The sequence below is a fragment of the Marmota flaviventris genome, chromosome X, assembly GCF_047511675.1.
Source record: "Marmota flaviventris isolate mMarFla1 chromosome X, mMarFla1.hap1, whole genome shotgun sequence".
Taxonomy (NCBI): Eukaryota; Metazoa; Chordata; class Mammalia; order Rodentia; family Sciuridae; genus Marmota; species Marmota flaviventris.
In genome coordinates, this window is record NC_092518.1 from 11,265,484 (window position 1) to 11,289,762 (window position 24,279).

The 24,279-nt window shown below is 39.7% G+C and overlaps 1 protein-coding gene across 4 annotated transcripts in view; it reads left to right on the forward strand.

Moving 5' to 3' along the window:
• The first annotated feature begins 288 nt into the window (after window positions 1-288).
• Window positions 289-24,279, forward strand: part of Txlng (taxilin gamma) — a 52,666-nt gene continuing 28,675 nt past the window's right edge. The window contains exons 1-3 of one of the 4 annotated variants that reach the window (XM_071606818.1): window positions 2,468-2,601; window positions 4,202-4,256; window positions 23,460-23,766. In XM_071606818.1, coding sequence (XP_071462919.1) covers window positions 23,475-23,766 — 292 coding nt within the window. In that variant the 5' untranslated portion in view covers window positions 2,468-2,601; window positions 4,202-4,256; window positions 23,460-23,474. Of the gene's footprint in view, window positions 452-1,499; window positions 1,579-2,467; window positions 2,602-4,201; window positions 4,257-23,459; window positions 23,767-24,279 lie in introns of those variants that run through there. The other 3 variants (XM_071606817.1, XM_027927332.2, XM_071606819.1) reach the window with 3 other exon arrangements.

Genomic DNA, 24,279 nt, shown 5'->3' on the forward strand with positions numbered 1-24,279 from the left:
TGGGCGTTCCTTTCTTCTCAGAACACCGCATTATGCTCCAATCGCGATCCAGGCCTGACAGCCGTGGCCGCGCAGCTTGCTAAGACTCGTAGTCGGCTGCGAAGTCCCTTTTCCAGTCCGCGCAGACGCGCGCGGCCTCCGTCCGCCCTTCGGCCCTAGCAGAAGCCCAGCCCAGGATTCGGTGCACCCCACCCCCATCTCACCGCTTTCCCTCGGGGGCCAACCTCCTCCGGTCACGTGGCAACCTTCCCACGCGACAATTGGCCGTGGCGTTCGGGGGCGGGGCTCAAGGCCCTGCGAGGTTCCGTGCCCCTTGTCGGGCCGCTTGTTTGGCTGCTGCCGTCACCTCATGGCGACGCGGTTAGAGGAGGCAGCGCGGGGAAGAGGCGGAGGCGCCGAGGAGGCTATTGAGGCCGGACGGGGCGGACGGCGACGTAGCCCGCGGCAGAAGGTCAGTCAGGGGGACGCCCTCGTTGTTGATGGGCCAGGGGGATCCTCGGTTATTTGGGTCTACCGCTTCACTCTCCTTGGTTACCTTTAGCCATGGGACGAACATCCGGCTCTTTTCCCTCTTGGGGGTGACGACAGTGGGAGCAGGTGGGGGGGTGGGACCGGGATGGATGGGGTGGGAAGAGACGATGGTTGGGATTTGGGGACGCACCGCGGGAGGGATGAGGGAGGACAGGGTTCACCCGGGTCTGAGGGGGAAGGGGTGCGAGGCGGGGGCGCGCCAGGTGTGACAGCCACGTGCGGCCGGCACCCCGGGGCCCCAAGCGCCAGGTGTTTTCTCTCCCAGCCCTTGCGGTCACAGTGCTCCTAGCTCTGGGCGCCGCCGTCCGGGGGCTCTGTGTGGTTGCGGGTCTCGCCCTCTTTGCGTCCGGCAGGTGCGCAGGGGCGCGCTGCGGGGTGTTCTCGGGCCGCTCAAGCGAGGCTGTTGCGCAGTAAGATAACCGCGCGGGAGCCGGGGCTGCGCTTCGCCCCCCTTCCCCCGCCCCCCTGCGCTCCCCGCCACTGCGCGGGCGGGCGGGCGGGCGGTGAGTACCGCGGGGCTTGTGAGGAAGGGGGGCGCCTGGTCTCTGGGACCCAGGGCACGGGGCTAGCCTCTGGGCACCACCGGCCTGGAGGCTGCACGTGGGGGCAAAAATGGGGAGATGATGCTAGAGGACCTGGGTCCTGCGGAGTTGGAAGCAAGCATCGTCTGATAGCCTTCCCAGTCCTGCTATTCCCCCCCCCCCCCCAAACCCCGGTTTCTTTTTTTCTTTTCTTTTTCTTTTATTTGGTAAGCGGAAACTTGAGCGCCTCCCTGACCCTGGCCTTCGGTCTTTCTTAATCTGGGAGACAGGCTGGACCGTTCTTGCCTTACTTGACTCACGTCAAGGAGTTTTCAATGTCTCCCTGGATACAAGAAAATCTAGACCTCTTTCAGAATGGGAGAATTCCACTTGTTCTGGAGCTTAATGGGTGGAGTTTGAAAAACATTGCACAACGAATAGGGTACAGGGCTTTCAGGACCTAGGAACGGAGAATTGCGTGGAATGGGGCTGGGAAGGTGGAAACCCCGTCTCTTTTTCTATGCAGGTGAACATATTGAAACGTTCAACTTGTTGGACGTCCTGCTTGATCACTCAGGGCTATTTAATATGACATAATTATGTATTTGACTAATCTTAAAAATCACTCCTCTATGAAATTTCGTAATAATATTTTTCTAATGCGATTCATGAACTTCAAAAGGGAGAACAAAGGTCCGGTTTACATTTGAGCAGAGTGTCGAGGATTGGCTTTTTGGGACCTGTTTTCTAAGGTCGGGTATTTTCATGTCTTTGCGTGAGGGTGTTACTCCTTCTCAATTTCCTCTCTCTTTGTATTCTAAAAGAAAGATCCAGTGCTTGGCTTGTAGGATTGAGAATGAAGCTGTGGATTCAGTGTACTTTAGGGATTCTACACAGTCACTTTGGACACTTGACTTATTCCCTGAGGGTGGGAAGCCAGTCTCAGTGTTTGATTTCATAGGTTCCCAGGGGAGAATTCTGATAAAAAGCCACTGCAATTGAGGACATAAGTGCCCTTTTATACCACTAGGTTAAGGACAAAAAGTCATTGAATTAGGAACTGAGACTTAATCAACTAGCGTTATTAAACGACAAAGATAGGAGGTAATGACTCTTTGAGGTTCTGAGCTCTGGTTAACAGCTAGATATGAAAAGTCATGTATTTCTACTGTCTTATTTTTGTTTTGCTCGTAGTCCTTTCTTTGCTCATGCTTTTCTGGGAAACTTGTCCTTTTCGTTTTTTCAACTGACTATAACGTTGAATTGAGATTCATGGTTAAATATTAATTTTCATAAAAAATGTGTGACTATCTTTTGTCTGCAGAAATCATTTTTAGTTAGTCCTTATGATCCTTTAAAAAATTTTTCTCTAGGTCACTAACTTGGGAAAATATTCCTTAATTCTGATTTAACCTCTACCCTCTTTTTCAGGAAGCAGAAATGAATTGTTTTAAAACACTGAAGAAATGAAAAGAAAAATGATTGTTTTGTCATTATTTGGTTACGTCTTGAAATGAGAAAAATTGGACATGGGCTTTATTGATTCCTGGTAGTTTGAACCCTTTACCTGCTCACTTTTTTTTGGTGGTGGTGGTGGGGGCAGTTTGGTGTTGCTAGGACAGCCTTGAACTGCTGGGTTCCAGTGCCTATTCACTCTTGACCCAGGCAGTTAATTTTGGCATTGTTTCATAACTACATTTATTTGAATGGTCTCTTGATATAACTAGGGGTTTATTGAGGAATTGTCTTAAACTATGCTGGTATGGTAGCTGCTAGCCACATGTGACTATTTAAATTTGTTAGTTAAATAAAATTTAAAAATTGTGTTCCTCAGTCATACTAGTCAAATTTCAGGTGTTCCAGTAGCCAGTGTGGCTAGTAGCTATTGTATTAGAGCAGATCTAGAATAATTTCCATCCAATTAAGTTCTGTTGGGCAGCATTGATGTAAAAAGAATGGGTGTACGTTATCGAGCATTGCAGGCATTTTATTTATTTAGTTTTAATTTATTTTTATTTTTTGGCCCTGGGGATTGAACTCAGGGGCACTTAACCACTAAGCCACATCCCCAGCCCTATTTTGTATTTTATTTAGAGATAGGGTCTCACTGAGTTGCTTAGTGCCTCGCTTTTGCTAAGGCTGACTTTGAACTTGTGATCCTCCTGCCTCAGCCTCCTGAGACACTGGGATTACAGGCATGCACCTGGCTTATTGTTTTTATTTTTTGCAGTTCTGGGGATTGAACCCAGGGGCATCATACCAATGAACTACATCCTGAACTGTTTTTATTTTTTTAGTTGTTCTTATTTTTTTTAAATTTTGATAAAAGATCTCAAGTTGCTCAGGCTGGCCTTGAACTCATGGTCCTCTTGTCTCAGTCTCCTGAGTATCTGGGATTACAGGCGTGTGCCACCATGTCCGGCACCACATTAACTCTTTAAGCATCACTCAGATGCTATGGAGAAGGCTGGGCAGCTGTCATTGCCCTCATTTACTGATGACAAACTGCTCAGCAAGGTCAAGTGATTTGCCCAAGGGGTAAAGCCGAGTCTGGAACCCAATACCCTTTCATCTACACCACAGTAATAAGTAGTGTAGCAGTGGGTAAATAGTATGGATTTTAGAGTCAAGACTCTTGGCTCTCTGCCACTTACTAGCTGTGCAACCTTGGGCAGGTTGCTCAATCTGTAAGCCTCATTTGTATCATCTATAAAGTGGGGATGATGCTAATATCTACCACATTAAGATTTTTTTTTATATTTTATTAGTTGTTGGTGGCCCTTTATTTATTTTTTATGTGGTGCTGAGAATCGAACCCAGTGCCTTACACATGCCAGGCAAGCGCTCTACCACTGAGTCACAACCCCAGCCCCCACATTAAGATTATTGTAAAGAATAAGTCATCTCCCCCACCCCCCATGTATTGGGGATTGAACCCAGGGCCTTGTGCAGGCAAGTGCTATCTATGGAACTACACCCCAGCCCCCTTTTTGTGAATAATAAGAGTTGATCTGACATTTGGCACAGTGCAGGGCATGTAGACTTTTGCATGGTTTGGAGGGGAAAATATATGAAAGGTTTCTTTCTCTCAGGGTGCTATTAATTTTGTAAATTCATCTTCTAACCTTTGTATTCTTCCCTCTTCCTAGAATCTCTGTATGATTAACATAATGAGGAGAAATTAGGGTTGGACAAGAATACGAGGTAGGAAGAAACCATTTTATTAATCTTGTTTTTTTCCTCATTTGTCAACTTGATGAACTTCCACTTTTCTGGCACAAATATTAAGTAATAAGAAGTAAAGTGACCTTCTATTTACAACATTGTTTATAACTGTATTACCAAGCTTTGGTAAATTTCATTTTTTATAGGATTCCAACTAGAAAAGCAAAGAGACCAGATACAGCACAGTCTTCTAGTAATAAAACATCTTTGTATTGTAATAATGTCATATTTATTTGTTATGTTATTGGAAATTTTTTATCATTAATATCGGACTTGACTAGAGAAGTTTTATTTAGGAAACCGTATGCCAAATACAGATGACATAAAATGGTGTATATGATTTGCTTTTATGGAATTTCTTTGTCTTCCCCCCCTTCCCCGCTGGAGATTGGACTGAGGGTGTCGCACATGCTGGGCAATTACTCTATCACTGACCTAAATCCCCAGCCCCTTTTGTGGGATTCTTTACAGGATTCACTATAAGAGGTTTCTTTTAAATAGATATACTGTTCATGTTTTATACTTTTCAGATTTATATTTCAAAGGAAAGAAATTTGCTCAAATTTCATTTGTTTCATGCACTGTTAGGCAATTTAAATGTGCCTAACTCGGCAGAGTATGTGGTACTCCGGGTATAGATAAGGCATTTGAAGCTCAGCCAAAAGCAGATTTGCTTAAATAATAGTTCATAGGGCTGGGGATGTGGCTCGAGCGGTAGCGCGCTCGCCTGGCATGCGCGCGGCCCAGGTTCGATCCTCAGCACCACATACAAACAAAGATGTTGTGTCTGCCGAAAACTAAAAAATAAATATTAAAAAATTCTCTCTTTAAAAAAAATAATAGTTCATAGTCAGTGAAGTTGATATATAATTGTGTAATTGATAGTGCAATAGACAGCCCCTCCTGCAAGGGCAGTTTCTGCCTACCTAGTAAGTTTCAATCAAATAGTCCCAAGAAATCCCTTTGCCTCTTCTTTTTCTTCCTGACTCCTTCCCAGTTTCTTTTTTTGTTAGGTTCTAATATGATATGAGTAACATATAGTTAATATAATGAATGTGTCCATATTTTAAAATTTGTGAAACTGAGCTGGCTATGTGGCCCAGTGGTAGAGTACTTAGCTAGCTTCCATGAAGCCTGGGTTCCATCCCCAGCCCCACAAAAACAAACAAAAAATGTGTAATATATACAAGTATAATATATAAGTTATTTATTTGTTGGTGGTGCTGGGAATGGAACCCAGAGCCTTGCACATGGTAGGTCATGGCTCTACCGCTGGGCCACACCCCCAGCCCAAGTTTAATGTAGTATTCATCAACATTGAGAATTAGATACATTTAAGTTTTTCCAGGTGGGACATTTCCAGAAGAAGCTAAAAATAGGTCAGTGACCTTTAAGATCCATTCAGACACAGAGAGTGTATTTTTATGATTTTATTTACTTACTAGTTGAAATTCTCTTGGCACTTAGAACTACTTAAATTTTATTACTTGAAGAAAAAGATAAATAAAATGACCAGTGATGTCCTTCTATACTATTAAAATAATTTATTGGCTTTTATTGCTTTGAGTGTTGATTTGTATTTTCTCTTTTGGGCAGTGCTAGGATTGAACCCAGGGCTGTGTACATGCTAGGCAAGCACTCTGCCACTGAGCTAAGCACCCTCAGTCCCTGTTGATTTGTATTCTGTTTCATTTTCTAAGTGTCCCCAGAATGACCTTCATTATCCTCCACTTCACACCCTTTAGTCTGCTATGGGTAATGTTTACTTTTAAAACCACCACTTTTTCATTTTTATTGTTTCTCTACTCTTAGAAAGGTCAAGGTAGAATGACTTGGTGAGAAGATATGCTAATAGTTTAGATGAACATTTCTTTTTTTTAAAAAAAATTTAGTTGTAGATGAACACAATACCTGTATTTATTTATTTTAATGTGGTGCTGAGAATCAAACTCAGTGCTTCCCACGTGCCAGGCAGGTGCTGTAGCACTGAGCTACAACCCCAGTCCCTAGATGGACATTTCCTTAATAGGATCTTTTGGACTGAAATGTGGGCCATGTTAAAAGTTAAAAAAAAGATGTCTTTTTAAAAATATCTGTATTAAAATATCGTAATAGATCTTTGGTGCAGCTGTAGTGTATATTCATTATGTCTGATCTTCTTGCAACTATAAAACGTAGCTACTGTATATCCCTAGTTTACGGGTAAAGAAACTTAAGAAGTTGACTTCCTGTGGCTACACAGGTAGTGATAAGTGATATATTAAAGTTTGGGTTCTTCAGTCTTTAAAGGTATCATCCATATTCCTTATGTTTTATGCTCTCTTCACACTTTTTTTTAACGGTGCTGGGGATGGAACCCAGGGCCTCCTGTGTGTGTGTGTGTGTGTGTGTGTGTGTGTCTGCCACTAAACTGTGTCCCCAGACCAACACATTTATTGAAGATAGTAAAGGTCAAACTTTTTCATGTGGGCAAAACTTTGTGGTAGGTAAAACAAGTAAGTTTTTGGTAAATGAAAAGAAATTATGAAGGGTGGGGTTGGGTGATTGGGGGTATGGAACATCTGTTGTGATCCAGAGACCAGGGAAATTTTGAGCCTAATAGGCTTCATACCTCTTGTTCCATTCACCTAGAACCTAGGTTGACCAGATCTGCTTTGCAGGTAACTTCCTGCAAAGGTACCTTCAAATGTAATTTAGATAAATTAAAAGGTTAAGAGACCCTTTTTAACCTCTCCAAAGTCTACATAGCCTGGTGTTAACAAAGAGTTGAAGTGCTCTGGGTAAGTAGAATAAGTAAAGAGAAGGTTTGGGAGCTGGGGGTTATGGCTCAGTGGTAGAGTGCTTGCCTGGCATGTGTAAGGCACTGGGTTCAATTCTCAGCACCACATAAAAATAAATAAATAAGATAAAGGTATTGTGTCCATCTACAACTAAAAAATATTTTAAAAAATAGAAGGCTTGGTGTTTGTTTCAAACATGCATTGGGATTGGCCCACGTGGAGCTGGAGAAGTGTGACTTCATAAAATTGGGACAAGGATGTTCCATTTAGGTAACCCATAAAAGTAAAGGACCATTTTACATCTAGGAGTCTGTGACTTGAAGATGCTACTTGTGTGACTCAGCCCCAGCCCCTCTGCAAAATAGGTCAGGCCCAAGCATATTTGGACATTCAAATCTTTGGATTTCCTGTTCCTTTTGCTGTCAGGATAGGTGTTTAGACTAAAACAGCTATCTCCCAGTTTGCAGAGAATCATCAGATTACAATTTTAGAGCTAGAAAGTGATTTCTCAATTCACAGAGTCCAGCACCCTTAATTTCAAAAAAGAAATAGCCACAGAAGTTAAATGTGAAGTTAATGCAGTCATCCTCTTATTAAAAGGCAAATGATGTATGCAGTCTAATATAGATATTACCAGCAAACCCAGAATATTAGCACCTGCTACTACCAGAGAGATCATGAGAATCAAGAAGCAGTGTCCTGACTAGACCTTTTCCAGACTGTTGCTCCTTCTTGCCTTCTTCACTAGTAGGGGAAATTAGGTTCCCTCATTCGTTGCTTTAGTGCTGATTTGCTCCTCTTTTCTTATTTACCCGTTAATACTTCCTCCCATGTTTTTGGACCCTTTGCTGCCAACAGTTCTGGGACCACTAGAACTTATCTTGCCTCCAGTTTAGGCCCCTCCTCAGAAATCCCATCATTGTGTTGGCATCACTCATTTTTTAAAATATATTTTTTAGTTGTACACAATATCTTTAGTTGTACACAATATTTTATTTATTTGTGTGGTGCTGGGGATTGAACCCAGGGTCTTGCACATGCTAGGTGAGTGCTCTACCGCTAAGCCACAACTCCATCCCGGCTTCATTCATTTGTTTATTTTTATAGTAACAAATTTTTTTGAGAAATAATTCATATACCATACAGTTGACTCACTGAAAGTATATCATTCAATGGTTTTTATTTTTATTTTTTCTGTACTGTGGATTAAACCCCAGGGGTGCTCTACCTCCTCAGCCATTTCAAATTTAAATTTTTTTTTTTTATTTTTTGGGGTGGGGGTTCCTGAGGATTTAACCCAAGGGCAATTTACCACTGAGCTATATCCCCAACCCTTTTTATGTTTTATTTTGAGACAGAGTCTCACTAAGGGCTTTGCTAAGTTGTTGAGGCTGGCCTTGAATTTGTGATCTCAGCCTCCCCAGCCGCTGGGATTATAGGCATGTGCCATCACACCTGGTTATTTTTTTTTTTAAGATAGGGTCTATAAAGAAAAGACCATTTGTTGGGGCTGGGGCTGTGGCTCAGTGGTAGAGTGCTTGCCTAGCATGTGTGAGGTACTGGGTTCGATTTTTGGCACCAAATATAAATAAATAAAATATTTTAAAAAAAGACCAGATGTTCAGGCTGGCTTCAAAGTTGGAATCCTCCTGCCCTAGCCTCTTGAGTAGCTAGCTGGGATTACAGGAATGCACCACCACACCTGGTACACTTATTTTTAACGTAACTTGTGGAAGATCATTCTCTGAAAGATGAAAATTCAGTCTCTATTTTCCCTATTTTGGGTCTATGACGATGAGACATAGTATAGTATTTAAAACTACCTGACAGCTGAGGCTATCATACTTGCCTAGAAGGTAGTTTTGAGGATTGAGGAAGTATATCAAGCTTTGTTACAGAGGCTTCTGGATGAGCCAGAGAAATGTAGGTGGAGGATAATGTTTATACCAGTTCTCCCTCATTACACTGATTGGTACACCTGTCACTTAAGGAGGTTTGTTCATTAAATGTAGTTGGGGAGTAAGGAAGTGACACTCTTCTCCCTGTTCTCCCATTTAAAGTATACAGTGGTCCTAGGGCACATACCCTAGGGATGGATCTGCCTGGTTATTGCTGTCATGATGAGGACTCCTCTGTGGTCATGGTTTGACTAAGCTGGGCTTCTAGTTTCCATCCTTGTTCCCCCCACAACTAGGATAGCAATTCCCAAACTTTTTGGTTTGGGGATCATTTTATAAACTAAAAATTATTGAGAATCCTGAGGAACTTCTGTTCCTGTGGGCTAAGCCTAATAATGTATGCCACTTTAGAAATCAAGGCAAAAAATTCAAAATTATTATTCATATTTAAAAGAAACTGATGTTGAATAGTTATCTATTGCTATGTAACAAATCACTCCAAAACATAGTGGCTTGAAACATGTGTGATCTGAGTTTCCATAGCTCAGGAATATGGGTATGGCTTGCTTGGGTTCTCTGCTTCGGGGGGTCTCATGGGCTGTAGTCATCTGAAGGCTTGTCTGGGAAGGATCCACTTCCTAGCTCACTCATGTGGTTGTTGGCAGGATCCAGTTCCCTGTGGTCTATTGGACTGAGGCCTCAGTTCCTCATGAGCTGTTGGCCAGAGGCCTTCCTTGGTTCTTTGCCACATGGACCTTTCCATAAGCCTCTCACAACATGGCAAATGACTTCAATAGAGTAAGCAAAAGAGAGCGCCAGCATGAACAGAGGAGGAAGTTACAGTCTTTTCTTTTTTCGTACTGGGATTGAACCCAGGACTTTACCACTGAGCTACATCCTCAGCCCTTTTTTTATTTTGAAACGGGGTCTTGGTAAGTTTGCCCAGGCTGGCCTTGAACTTGGGATCTTCCTACCTCAGCCTTTAGAGCTGCTGGGATTACAGGCCTGAAATATTGCACCTGGCAGTCTTTTATATTATAATCACAAAAGTATGATATCCCTTTACTTTTGCCTAATTCTCTGTTTTCATTTGTTGTTGTTTTTGAGATAGGGTCTCATCATGTTGCACAAGCTGGCCTGGATTTTGTGATCCTTCTGCCTCAACTTCCCAAGTAGCTGGGATTTATAGGCATGTGTCACCATACCCAGCTAATTCTTTCTTCATTGGAAAACACTTATTATGTTCAGACCGCATTCAAGGGAAAGGAGGATCATTGAGATCATTGAGTGCCATGACAGAAGCTGCCTACCACACATGTTACCATAAGTAACTTTAAAAATAAAACAGCAAGGGCTGGGGTTGTGGCTCAGAGGTAGAGCGCTCACCTAGCATGTGTGAGGCACTGGGTTCAATCCTCAGCACCACATAAAGTAAAATAAAGATATTGTATCCACCTATAACTAAAAAATAAACATTTTATTTTATTTATTTATTTTTAAATTTTTTTTAGTTGTAGATGAACAGAAGACCTTTATTTTGTTTTATTTTTATGTGGTACCAGGGATCGAACCCAGTGCCTCACGCATGCTAGGCAAGCGTTCTACCACTGAGCCACAACCCCAGCCCCTAAAAAATAAATATTTTAAAAAAATAAATAAAACAGCAAATATTCCAAAATAAAAGTAGTGTTCTTTTACATTTTTTACATTTTTGTAGTTCTCTTTAATAGAAGATAGCTGAATTCTCATATCTGTATCTGCATTTAATCTGTTGTAATATGCCATTAAAGTATATGAAGACAATCTAGACTCAAGTGTATATGTAGTCGAAATAGGGAGCATTATTGTAATAGCATTTTTTCATAATTGTGGGAATTCTTTGATTGGTTTCTCTTGTACAGTTCCTTATTTTGTATTGCTGGAGATGGAACCCAGGACCTCATGTATGCCAAGCATGTGCTCAACCACTGAGATACACCCCCAGCCCTGTCTTGTACATTTAATGGGTCTTTTTTTCCATGTATTATTTTGTAATACTCATTAGTCATTTGGAAAATACTAGTGTACTGAATTGTGTTGATCTTCCAAATGTTAACACATTTTGTTAAACAGTATTAAAAAAAAATCACATTAATCAGTCATCACTGATCTCATCAGAAAGTGTTTTTAAGAATTGGGAAGCTAGCCAGGCATGGTGGTGCAGGCCTGTAATCTAGTGATGTGGCAGGCTGAAGCAGGAGGATCACAAATTAAAGGCCAGTCTGAGCAACTTAGACCCTATCTCAACATAAAACTAAAGAAAAGGACTGGCAGTGTAACTCAGTGGTAGAGCATACCTGGGTTCAACCTATACTGCCATGAAAAATAAAGGATGTCATTAAGCACCTGGTAGAACATAGTTTTCAAAAATCGTGTTTTTTTTTTTTCTTGAAAGCTAAAATTTTATTATTGGCAACAAATATGGTTGGTTGGTTGCCTCAAAGTGATAGACTCTCTTTGTATACTTTGGAGAAAATGTCTGCCAAATGCCCAAGCCTGAACAAACAACCATAGTTTGTCTTTAAAACATAACAACAAAAGCACAAGATGTTACGTGAAGAGTGGCTAGTTGGCTCCTCATTCAAACAACTGCACTCGTGCCTTTCCTACAGACCACCAGCGTACTTTGGTGTACAATAGAATTTGTGTGTGGGGGGGGGGCTTGGGATGTGGCTCAAGCGGTAGCGTGCTCGCCTGGCATGCATGCAGCCTGGGTTTGATCCTCAGTACCACATACAAAGATGTTGTGTCCGCCAAAAACTAAAAAAATAAATAAATATTAAAATTCTCTCTCTAAAAAAAATTAGAATTTGTGTGTATTTCTATTCCTTCACACAGAACTAAAACATGGCTACTTAAGGGCTGAGGTTTTAATTTATGTGTGTATTTATTTATAGCATTGGGGATTAAACCCAGGGGTACTTGAGCACTGAGCCACATTCCCAGTCCTTTTTGTTTTTTATTTTGAGATAGGGTTTCACTAAGTTGCTGAGGCTGGACTCCAACTTGTGATCCTCTTGCCTCAGCATCCTGAGTTGCTGGGATTATAGGTGTGCTCCATCATCCATAATACTTTTATGTGGCTTAATCATGGGCATTTTAAAGTGAAAATGACTTTTTCTCCCTGTGAGTACATGGTTGTGGGGAAGACCAGTACTTTTATTGTAGTTTAGTGCCACTGCCATGATTTGTTCTAAGGAGCCGGCAGGTTTCTCATTACAACTTTTGCACCATCAGTGCAATTCTCAACACTGAAAAATACAAGTGATATTTATTATTATTATTCTATTATTAGTTGTAGGAGGACACAATACCTTTGCTTTATTTATTTATTTTTATGTGGTGCTAAGGATCGAACCCAGTACCTCTCGTGGGCTAGGCAAGTGCTTTGCCACTGAGCCATAACCCCAGCCCACATTTTATTATTATTATAAAAATAGTTTTTGATCTTTAAGAATACCTGGAAGAGTCCAGCAACAATACTTTGAGAACCACTGTCAGGTCCCCATGCCCCCTAGGTTTTTTCAGAAGTGGGGTCTGCTTTTCCCTGCTTTCTCCTTCCATAGGCTATTTTATTATAGAATTGGCTGATTTTTCTTGGACCTATTCAACACTTGTTTTTAACTTTAAAATGTGGTTCTTTAGGACATCCCCTGTAGAAGCATCTATCTCCATGCAAGGCTCCATAAATATAGGTCTCAATGTCTTTTTCCTCTTATTTCCTACTCTGCTTCCTAGTTATTTTTTGGGGGGGTGGTACTAGAGATTGAACTCAGGGGCACTCAACCACTGAGCCACATTCCCAGCCCTATTTTGTATTTTATTTAGAGACAGGGTCTGATCGAGTGGCTTGGTAACTCGATTTTGCTGATGCTGGCTTTGAACGTGTGATCTTCATGCCTCAGCCTCCCGAGCTGCTGGTATTACAGGCGTGTGCCACTGCGTTCAGCCCCTAGTATCTTTGTCTACATAGCAAGGTCATATTCTCACCATCTTGGAATTGTAAGGCTAAATTAATGTATTTAAAATATCTGGTAAATAGCAATTAGTGATGTTAGGTTTTGTTTTCCTTTTTTTCTTTCACTCAAAACTTAAGTCTTGGGCTGGGGTTGTGGCTCAGTGATAGAGCATTTGCCTTGAATGTATGAGGCACTGGGTTCAATTCTCAGCACCACATATAAATAAAAAAAATAAAGGTCTATCAATAGTTTAAAAAATAAATAAAATTGAAAAAAAAAAAAAAACACCTCAGTATTGTGCAAGGTGTGGTGGTTCATGCCTGTAATCCCAGTGACTCAGGAGGCTGAGACTGGAGAATTGCAAGTTGGAGGTCAGCCTCAGCAATTTAGAGGCCCTGAGCAACTTAGTGGGATTATAGTCACGTGCCACTGTGCCCAGCCAGCTAACTAATTTATAGGCAGCCCACCTTTTCCCCAAAGATAATGTCATCTTTAGAGCTGTGACGGCTTGTCTCAAATTTGTGATACTCCTGCCTCTCCAGTAGATGGGATTACAGGTGTGCACTACTTCTCCCAGCTATGGTTGTTATTTTAATTTCTTTTAAAATCTGGCAGGTAAAAGATGATACCTTAATTTGATTTTAATTTGTATTGTTTTCATTATGAGCAAGGTTGAAAATGTTTTTCTATATTGGGCATCTTTAGTTCTTTAATTGTGACTTGCTTGTTCACAAACCCTTGAAAATGGGGTCTCTGTCTCATTTGTCAGGGCTTCCTGTGCTATTTGGGCTAGTCTGGAGTTTTCAGTTATTATTTACCATCGATCTTTCTCTCCTTTTCTTTTTTCTCATTATAGTTCCTCACATTTTGCTTTCCTTAGAGAGGCCCTTCCCATGCCAAGTTTGTGGAAAATTTATTTATTTTTTCTTTTTTTGCAATACTGGGGATTGAACCCAGGGCCTCCCACATGCTAGGAAGCACTCTACCACTGAGCTATACCCCAAACCCATTTAAAATTCTAATTTATTTTTTTAGGTACTGGGGATTGAACCCAAGGGTGCTTTACTACTGAGTGACATCCCCAGCCCTTTTTATTTTTAATTTTGAGACAGTGGAGAGCCTCACTAAGTTGCTGAGGCTGCCCTCGACCTTGGGATGTTTCCTTCTGCCTCAGCCTCCTGAGTAGCTGGAATTATCAGTGTGTACCACCATGCCTGTCTATTTAGTATTACTTCTAGTTCTTTGTGATTTTCATTTTCATTTTTCAATCTTGATACATTTTGGAGGGGTGAGACAGATAGGGTACCATTTTTTCCTCTCTCCTATGCTTTAGTAGATACTGCAAATCATTTGTTTCCTATACAAATTTGAAATGTCACCATTTTTGATGTAGAAAATTCCCATGAATGGGTCTGTGCGGTCTGCTTTTGAAAACAGTGCTATATAATTAGGATGTCTCAGACAAGTATTTCATGACTGAGAATAAATAAGATCTCACCTTTGGGAGTTCATATTTTAAGACATGAAGAATTTATCTTAAAGAATATAGGCATATTGTAGAAACATGTACACCAGAATCTAATTATATGTTACTTTACAGTAATGTATCATTTTATCTGTTAAAAATAAAAACCCTTTAATTTCGTTTTATTCCTTTGTTCTAACACAGTAAAATAGTCTACTATTTAAGGATGCATAATAAGCATTTTAAAGACTTTGATCTAAAATGGTTAAAAAAGATTTTGAGATTAATGATTGATAAAGTATTAACTGTGGGGAAAACTTTACTGTCTAGAATAATTCTTTGTAAGATTAAAATAGCTTTATTATATAAACTTCTAAATGACATATAAAGCTAGTCATTTTTCTAATTTAAGTACATGAGAATGTAATTTTCTTAATAGGATTGTTTATAAAACTTTCAACGTTCTGGAAGAGTTTGGGGGGAGGTTTATATTAAAAATAATAGTAATAAGGGCTGGGGTTGTGGCTCGGTAGAGCACTCAGCATGTGTGAGACATTGGGTTCAATTCTCAGCACCATAAATAAATAAATTAATTAATTGAATAAAGGTCCATTGACAACTAAAAAATATTTAAAAAAATAATAATAAGACCTGAGGATTATAGGGTATTTTTGGTATCTTTCACTATTTCCTGGTCTGGTTCTGCCTTCTCTGGCCCACAACAGGCATGCAAATATGGTTGCACATATGTTCTTGTCTTTACTTTCCCAGTTAGTTGTTAACAGCTGTTATGGTAAATTACTTGAAACAGGGTTGGAGGAGTTTTTAGAGATAATTTAGTTTATCCTAAAACACAAATTTTAAAAAAGCCCCTCAATCCTTTAAATAATTACTTCAAATTATTTAAAGACATTCCTACCCCAAAATTAGGCCTGTCTTGCCTCCTTAAATCTCCCAGAGTTAATCACTGCTAAAAATTCTACAGTAATTCCCCAATTTTTTTCTAAATGTATACTGGTATATATAGCATGCCATATATTTTTAGACATTTCATTTCTTAGATTTATTTTGTAACTGCATTAGTGATCTGTTAGACTTTGTACTTTCATTTTCCAAGGCTTTTTTTTTTTTTTTTTGGTAACTGGGATTGAACCTGCATTTCCAGCCCTTTTTATGTATTTATTTATTTTTTTTATTTTGGTACAGGGTCTTGCTAAGTTGCTTAGAGCATTGCTAAATTGCTGAAGTTGGCCTTGAACTTGCAATCCTCCAGCATCAGCTTCCCAAGCTGCTGGGATTACATTCATGCGCCACCACATCTATCTCCTGTAGTCTTTTTATTTCCATGCAATCTTAGTTTTGAGAAGATATTACAAGTAGTCTAGGAATAGAATACTTCTTTATGTTTATTTGCAAAAGTTTCCATGATAGTTCCTCTTTGCTCCTACAATTTATTGTTGATAAACTAGTGGCTACCCATTTTGATGGCATTTCTTGGTAAGATAGTGAGTCATTTTACCTCCAAGTATTGAGAGAGTGGAAGGAAGATTGTGAAATGTATCCTTTGACCAGAGGTAGCAGCTGGGCTGGGGATGTGTTGAAGGCTCTAGTAAACACAATGCAATGGTGTCTTTCTCTAGTGTTTTTAAAACTTCTGCTACTGACAAGTACAGACTTGACAAACAAAAATTTGATAGTTCTGTTTCATGATTTTGTCTACAAAAGGTTTCTATAATAAATCCAAACTGGCCGGGGACTGTGGCATTGCTTGTCCATAATCCCAGCTACTCGGGAGACTGAGGCAGGAGGATGGCAAGTCTTCCTTAGCAACTTGACAAGACCCTGTCTCAAAATAAAAATTAAGAAAAGGGGAGGTTGGGGCTATAGCTCAGTGGCAGAGCACTTGCCTAGCATGTGTGAGGCACTGGGTTCAATCCTTAGTACTACATAAAAATAAATAAATGAATAAATAAAATATAAAATAATTTTTTTAGGTGTAGATGGACACAACACAATGCCTTTATTTTTATGTGGTGCTGAGGATCAAACCTGGGTCCCGCCCGTGCTAGGCGAGTGCTCTACCACTGAGCCACAGTCTCAGCCCAAAATAATTTTTAAAAAATTAAGAAAAAGGGTCTGGGGATGCAGCTCTGTGGCAGAATTGCTTACCAGGTGTGTTCAAGATTCTGGATTTAATCCCCAGTACCACACAATAAGTAAATAAAATTTAAAAGCTCTTGTAAAGGTAACCTGTATTACCTAACTTAAAAGGTAAAGTCAGGCATGTTGTGAAAGTCCTTCCCGCTCCTGGCCACCACCCATTTAGTTTCTCTCCAGTAGTATGTTTCTCTTTGTACGCTGCAAGAGATTCTATGTGCTTCTTTGCTCATAAATTCATACAACCACATACAGCTGGTTCACCACCAGCACCTACCCCAAAAATCATGGCATATGGTGCCTATGGTACTTTTCTTTTTTCCTTTTCATCCTGTCCTTACACACCAGTAATTACGCAAGTGCTTCATTCTTTTTAAACAGATGCTGTAGTACTCCATTGGGTGGATATACCACAATTTACTCATTGAGTCCATTATTAATTAACATTTAGGGTATTTCTGATTTTTTGCTATCACAAATAATGCTGCATATATATCCTTATATCCTTTTACAAGTATACTGGCTAATCTGTAGGAAAAATTGATAAGAAGTGAATTTATTTTGTCAAAGCATATGTGACTTGATGATTTTCCCACAACATATTATTATGAAAAAATTTCAGACATACAGCAAAGTTGAAAGAATTCCATAGTAATTATCCATTTTGCTACCACCCAGATTCTACCATTGATTTTTTTTTTGAGAGAAAGAGAGAGAATTTTTTAATATTTATTTTTTAGTTTTCGGCGGACACAACATCTTTATTTGTATGTGGTGCTGAGGATTGAACCCAGCGCCGCGCGCATGCCAGGCAAGCGCACTACCACTTGAGCCACATCCCCAGCCCTACCATTGATGTTTTACTGTACTTTTTCAGTTATCCATCTGTCTGTCCCTTCACCCAGAAACATTTTAAGTGTATGAATGCTGAGGTTTACAAATACATGGAGTTCTGTAACCTATACCACTATAAAGATGTAGATCATTACCCAACGTTGCCTTGTAGAACATAGAACATTCTCTTGTAGAACGCAGAGCATTCCCTTGTGCCTTTTCCCAGACAGTCCCTCCCCTATTGGACTCCTTAAGTGGTTAAGCCAACTTTTCCTTCCACCAGGAATGCTTGAGAGTCGCACACCCTCGCCTACACTGTCCCAAGTTTTTTTGGTGTATGAAAAATGATATTTCTCTTATTTTGAGAAAAATTTGGCATGTTTATAAGTTGTTTGTATTTAATTTTTATGAATTCTTGCTTTATATCCTTTGCATATTTGGGGGAGGTTGTAGGTATTACCATTCTTTATTGCATTTGGGTATCAATTTATGATAATAAAAAGTTAATTTCAGAGCTGAACACAGTGGCATATGCCTGTAATCCCAGCCACTGGGGAAGCTGAAGCAGAAGGAACACAAGTTGGAAGGCAGCAGCATGGGCAACTTAGAGATCCTGTCTCAAAATAAAAAATAAGAAGGACTGCAGGTATATATCAGTGGTAGGATACATGAGGCCTAGGATACATGAGGCCCTGGGTTCAATCCTCAGTACTAGGAGAAAAAGGTTAATTTTTATCCACATGCTTAGAACTGTCAATAAAATGTACACATGATATGTTCTATGATACTTTTCAAGTGGCTTGTTATTAGTGCAAGTAATTTTCCTTTTGGATTTTTTATTGTAGGCATAATAAAAATTAATTGTAATAAAACTAGAAAATATAGCAAAGCAAAAGGAAGTACCACCTATAAAATTATACCATTTTAAGATAACCATTATTATCTAGATATATTTCCTTCCAACATTTTTCTTGTGTATGTGTATAAAATATATTACACATACTATTGTGTTTATTCTTATATGCATATTTTGGAAGCATCTTTCCCTGTTATTAAATAGACTTTGATAAGATGGCTGGGCCAGGGCAAGGATGTTTATACAGAAGTAGACAAAGGGTGGTTATGAAGCAGTAGATTGTTGTGGTTAGGAGTGTGAACTTGGAAGCTTAAATTGTCAGGGTTCAGATCTTTGCCCTACAATTTAGTGTGACCTTCGGCCGTACACTTTATGTTGCCATAGTTTATTTGTGAAGTGGAGATCATAATAGTACCTACTTCATGGCGTTGAGAATTACGTTAGCTAATGTAGGAAAAAGCTTACAGTGGTTGTCTGTATGTGGTATTTGCTGCACAAACGTTAGCTGCTACTGCTGTTGTCCATATGAGATTGTCCTGAAGAAAAGGCATATAGAATGCGTATTGGAGAGGGAGGACAAAGTAGGAAATTTTATTGGCCATATGACACAGAATTCTCTGAAGAGATGTGGGCTGAGAAATCATTTCTAATTTAAATACATTTAATGAAGTTTTTGGCCTAAAAATTTGCTTCATATCCAATAGCCCAGGACAGGGTCTCAAGTAGATTAAAAATGAATAGTCCTTGCATTAGAAAAATTGGAGCCCGTTCCTTCCTTCCTTCCTTCCTTCCTTCCTTCCTTCCTTCCTTCCTTCCTTCCTTCCTTCCTTCCTTCTTTCTTTCTTGGTACTAGGAATTGAACTGAAGGGTCCTTTACCACTGAACCACTTTCCCTGTCTTTTTTATTTTTTTTTATTTTGAGACAGGGTCTTGTGTGTTTTCCAGGCTGGCCTTGAACTTGTGATTCTTCTGCCTCAGCCTTCACAGTTGCTATGATTACAGGTGTGCACCACCATGCCTGGGTGGGGCCTGCTATTTCAAACATATTTGTACATTACTGTTTGAATCAAGCCCAGCTAGAATTGGGCTCATTCAAAAACAAAGATTTTTTTATAGAGCCAAAGGCTTTCATTAGCAAATGTAAAAAATACCACATAATACTACTGCATCAAAATTAGTTGCATGGGAAAGAATACTGTTTGCATTAATGATAGAATAATAATAGTGGTGTTTTCTATAACATGTGTGTTAGGGGTTCAGAGGTAGAAGGAATGTCTGGAAAAACTAAACAGTAAGAAATATTAAGTATAAACAGGAAATGGTGACATTAAGTTAGAAAGAAAACATGAAATGTGATGTTGGTGCACTGTTCAGATTAATATCCTTTTTTAAAGATAGACACAATATCTTTATTTATTTATTTTTTATGTGGTGCTGAGGATCAAAGCCAGTGCCTCACATGCGTGAGGCAAGTGCTCTACTGCTGAGGTATAACCCCAACCCCTTAATATTCTTATTTATGCTAAATGCCACCAGGTATAATTTTGAGTTAGATCATTTGGGCCTTTCCAAATCTTTTAAAACTATTTATTCTCCATATGATAATAGTAACTAACTTTATATACCTTTAATCTGATATCAAGAGTAGCTTTTAATTAAATCTTAAGACATTTTGAGATAGGCATATATGTCGTGCCTTTTCTCTGAGGGGATGGAAAATCAGTAATGGGAGAAAATATTTGCCAACCATATGTCTGATAAGAGACTAGTAACATAAAGAACTCTCACAACTCACTAGCAAAATAATAACCCAGTTAAAAAGTAGGCAGTAGTACTCTTGACTAGTGTGTAAATTGCAATTCATACATTCAGAAAAACATACAAATCAAAAATATTTGGGCTTCTTAATAAGTTTTCATAATGTGAATAGCTGAATAGGTGTGTTTCCTCTCTAGATCAAGAAATCGAATATTGGGGGCCAGGGTTGTAGTTCAGTGGAGGAGTGCTTGCCTAGCATGTGTGAGGCACTGGGTTCGATTCTCAGCACCACATATAAGTAAATAAAGGTCCATTGACAACTTAAAAAAAAGAAAAGAAAAAGAAATAGAATATTACCAAGCACCCAGAAGGCCCTGCCTATTTTTATATGTAAGTGGCTTTCTGTAGAATGTACTCTTCTGTTACCTTTCTCACAAGTTTAGGTCTGTGAGACTCATGTGTTACTGAAGCTCATTCTCATTGCTGGATAGTGTAAATGTATTGCAATTTATCCATTTTCTGTTGATAGAAATTTGGGTTGGTTCCATCTTAGGGCCATTATGAATAGTGTTGCTTTAAACATTGTTGGCCTTTGGGCACACGTATGTACACACTTGGGTAGAATACTGGGAGTAAAGTTAAATAGGTTAGAAGGTATTCATATTGCCTAAGAGTTTTTCAGTTGATGGTGCCAGTTTGTTCTTCCAAAAGCATAGAACTTGATTCATCAACTAAGAAAGTTAAGGTTTTAGTTTCTTTGACCCCTCCCTTCTTTCTATCCCCTCCTACTCTAATGCTTTAAATTATTTTTAGTTCTTCAATTGGATATGTTACAACTTGAAATAACAAATCTCTGCTATTATTATTATTATTATTTTTGGTACCGGGGATTGAACTCAGGGACACTCAACCACTGAGCCACACCCCCAGCCCTATTTTGTATTTTACTTAGAGACAGAGTCTCACCGAGTTGTTTAGCACCTCGCCATTGCTGAGGCTGGCTTTGAACTCATGATCCTCCTGCCTCAACCTCCTAAGCCGCTGGATTACAGGTGTGTACCACCATGTCCAGCTCATTAATTTTTGTTTATTTGTGATGCTGGACATTGAACCCATGGCCTTGTGCATGTGAGGCAAGCACTGTACCAGCTGAGCTATACCCCCCCCAGTCCCTCATTAATTGTTGAAAATAACTTTTGTCCAGCTTTGGCAAGAGATGAATATTAGATACCAACTACTTCAGTGGTATTATTCTGAAAGGAAGAAACCCTCATTCAGGGAGGAAATGTACCGAATTTACATTTGTGCCACATCACATGACCAAGGAGTGCTAACAAGTGGGAAAGCCTACATAAACCAATAGTGTTGACAATATGATAGAATAGAGAATAAGGTAAAATAACTGATTCAAAGAGGAAAAAAAAACACTGGAATAAAGATATCTTTACATATTATGTGTATGTATTATTTAGGGCAGGGAAAGAGGATTGAAATACCCCCTAAAATTTTTTCCTTCTTTCAGTTTTTAATCCCAAATAGTGGGGTTTAAACCCAGTGTACTCTACCACTGAGTCACATCCCCAGCCCTTTTTGTTTTGAGACAGGATCTCACTAAGCGGCTTACAGCCTGGCTAAGTTGCTGAGGTTAGTCTTGAACTTGTGATTTTTCTGTCTCAGCCTCTTGAACTGCTGGGATTACAGGTGTATGCCACTGCTACTACACCTAGCTCCTTTTTTAAAAAAAATTTTAAGACAGGGTCTCACTAAGTTGCCTAGGCTGTCTTTGAATTTGCAGTCCTCCTGCCATACTCTTGCAAGTAACTAGGATTATAGGTGCACAGCACCACACCCAACCAGCCTCAAAAATTCTATGGCTGGCCAGGCACAGTGGTGCACAACTGTAATCCCAGCAACTCAGGAGGCTGAGGCAGGAGGATCACAAGTTCAAAGCTAGCCTCAGCAATGTAGTGGAGTCCTAAGCAGTCTAGCGAGAATCTGTCTCCAAAAAGGCTGGCAATGTGGCTTAGTGGTTGTGGGCCCCTGGGTTCAATCCCTGGCACACCCCCCCCCCCGCCCAATTTTTTTCCTATGGCTTAACATGAGAGAAGTTTATTACTTGTTCACCTATTAGTCCAGTTGTGGGTTTTCTTTGCAGGGAGGTTGACTTTCCTGTGTGGGATTTAGGGGTCCACGCTGCTTTCATTTTCTGGCTCTGCCATCCTGTACCATGTTGGAGACCTGCATTCAGCCAGAGAAGGGAAGGAGGGATGGTAGAGAAAGAACATGTGCTTTTGAGAATGAAAGTCTGGTTGCACAAGTGACAGTCATTACCTTTGTTCACATTCTCTCAGTGAGAGCTTCACACGAGAGCCCCATCTAGAATGTGAGTGGCTGGTATGTGTCCCACAGTGGCAGCTCCAGAGGATGGTATAGGAGCTAGCTTTTGGTGGATAGTTAGCTAGTTATCTCTGCCATCCTGTCTTAAGGATAAGACCAGAATAATTAATGTTCATTGACTTGGAGACAATTTCACTTCTGTTAAGGTGTTCTGGTGTTTTTTTTTTTGTTGTTGTTGTTGTTGTTCTGGTTATTTTTAAATGACTTTTTATAGTGAAATAACTAAAGATTTATAACCAAATGGTATTTTTTAAACCTCTTTTGGTACAACTTAGTTGTATGATTTGTTTAACTTTATTATTTTGTTTAATTTAATCTGGTGTCAGGGATCCAAACCAAGACATGCTATACATCCACTTTATCACTTAGCTATATACCCCCATCCCTTTTTAAATATTTTTTATATTCAGGATTGAGCCCAGGGACTCTTAACCACTGAGCTACATCCTCAGTCCTTTTTTTTTTTTAAATATTTTTTAGTTATGGATGAGCCTTAATTTTTTAAAAAATATTTTAATTTTAGTTGTAGATGGACACAATATCTTTATTTTTATTTTTTTATATGGTGCTAAGGCAAGCACTCTACCACTGAGCCCCAGCCCGATGAACCTTTTATTTTTATTTATTTATTTATATGCAGTGCTGAGAATCAAACCCAGGGCCTCACGCATTCTAGGCAAGCACTCTTAGCACTGAGTCACAACCCTAGCCCAGTCCTTTTTATTTTTTTATTTTGAAGCAGTCTCTCACCATTTACTGAGGGTCTCATTAAGTTGCTAAGGTTGGCCTTGAACTTGTGATTCTTCTGCCTCAGTCTCCTGAGTCACTGGGATAACAGTTGTGTATCACCACAACTGGCCTTTTTTAACTTGTAATTTATCTCAGTGAAACTTAGAAAGTGCTTATTTACTTTGATTTTATAAACCACTAAGAAAAAAAAAGCTGTCAAGCTATGATGTATCTGTCATTGGTTATAAATATGGATTGCATTTAATTTAACTTTTTCCATCTTTTTTTTTCTCCGTCCACTTTCCTCTAGTTTGAAATTAGCACAATGGAAGAAACTGGAATTTGTGGGCTAGGGGTGAAACCTGATATGTTGTGTAACTCTCAATCAAATGATATTCTTCAACATCAAGACTCCAAATGTGGTGGCACAAGTAACAAGCATTCACTGGAAGAGGATGAAGGTAGCGGTGATTTTATAACAAAGAACAGGAATTTGGTGAGCTCAGCCTACCGTGCCCAGGAGTCAAGAGAGGAAATTCCTGGACGAGAAGCTCGAACAGATCCCCCTGATGGTCAGCAAGATTCAGAGTGCACCAGGAACAAAGAAAAAACCTTAGGTAATAATCTCTGCTCAGTGGTTGCACATTTTCACATACTGCTCATTTTACTCATATTTTCTGCAGCACAGTGGCCATGAACTTGACCTGTTTGGGGGTGTTTAGCTAGTATACCTACTGGTGAGGTCAGTCTGCATGTCTGCTGCAGTTATGTTTAGGAGGCAAAAATAGCAGAGGAGGAAGCGTAGTTATTTCTCTCTAAAAAAATCAAAGAGTTCGGGCTTGGGTTGTGGTGCTCACCTAGCACGAGCAAGTTTGATCCTCAGCACCACATAAAAATAAATAAATAAAGGTACTGTGTCCAACTACAACTAAAAAAAAATATTAAAAAAAAATCAAGAGTTCACTTTTTTGGGCTGCAGTTGTAGCTCAGTGGTAGAGTGCTGGCCTAGCACATGTGAGGCACTGGGTTCCATCCTCAGCACCACATAAAAATAAATAAATAAAATGAAGGTATTGTGTCCATCTACAACAACAACAACAAAAAAGTTTTCTTGAAAAAATTAGGGGCCA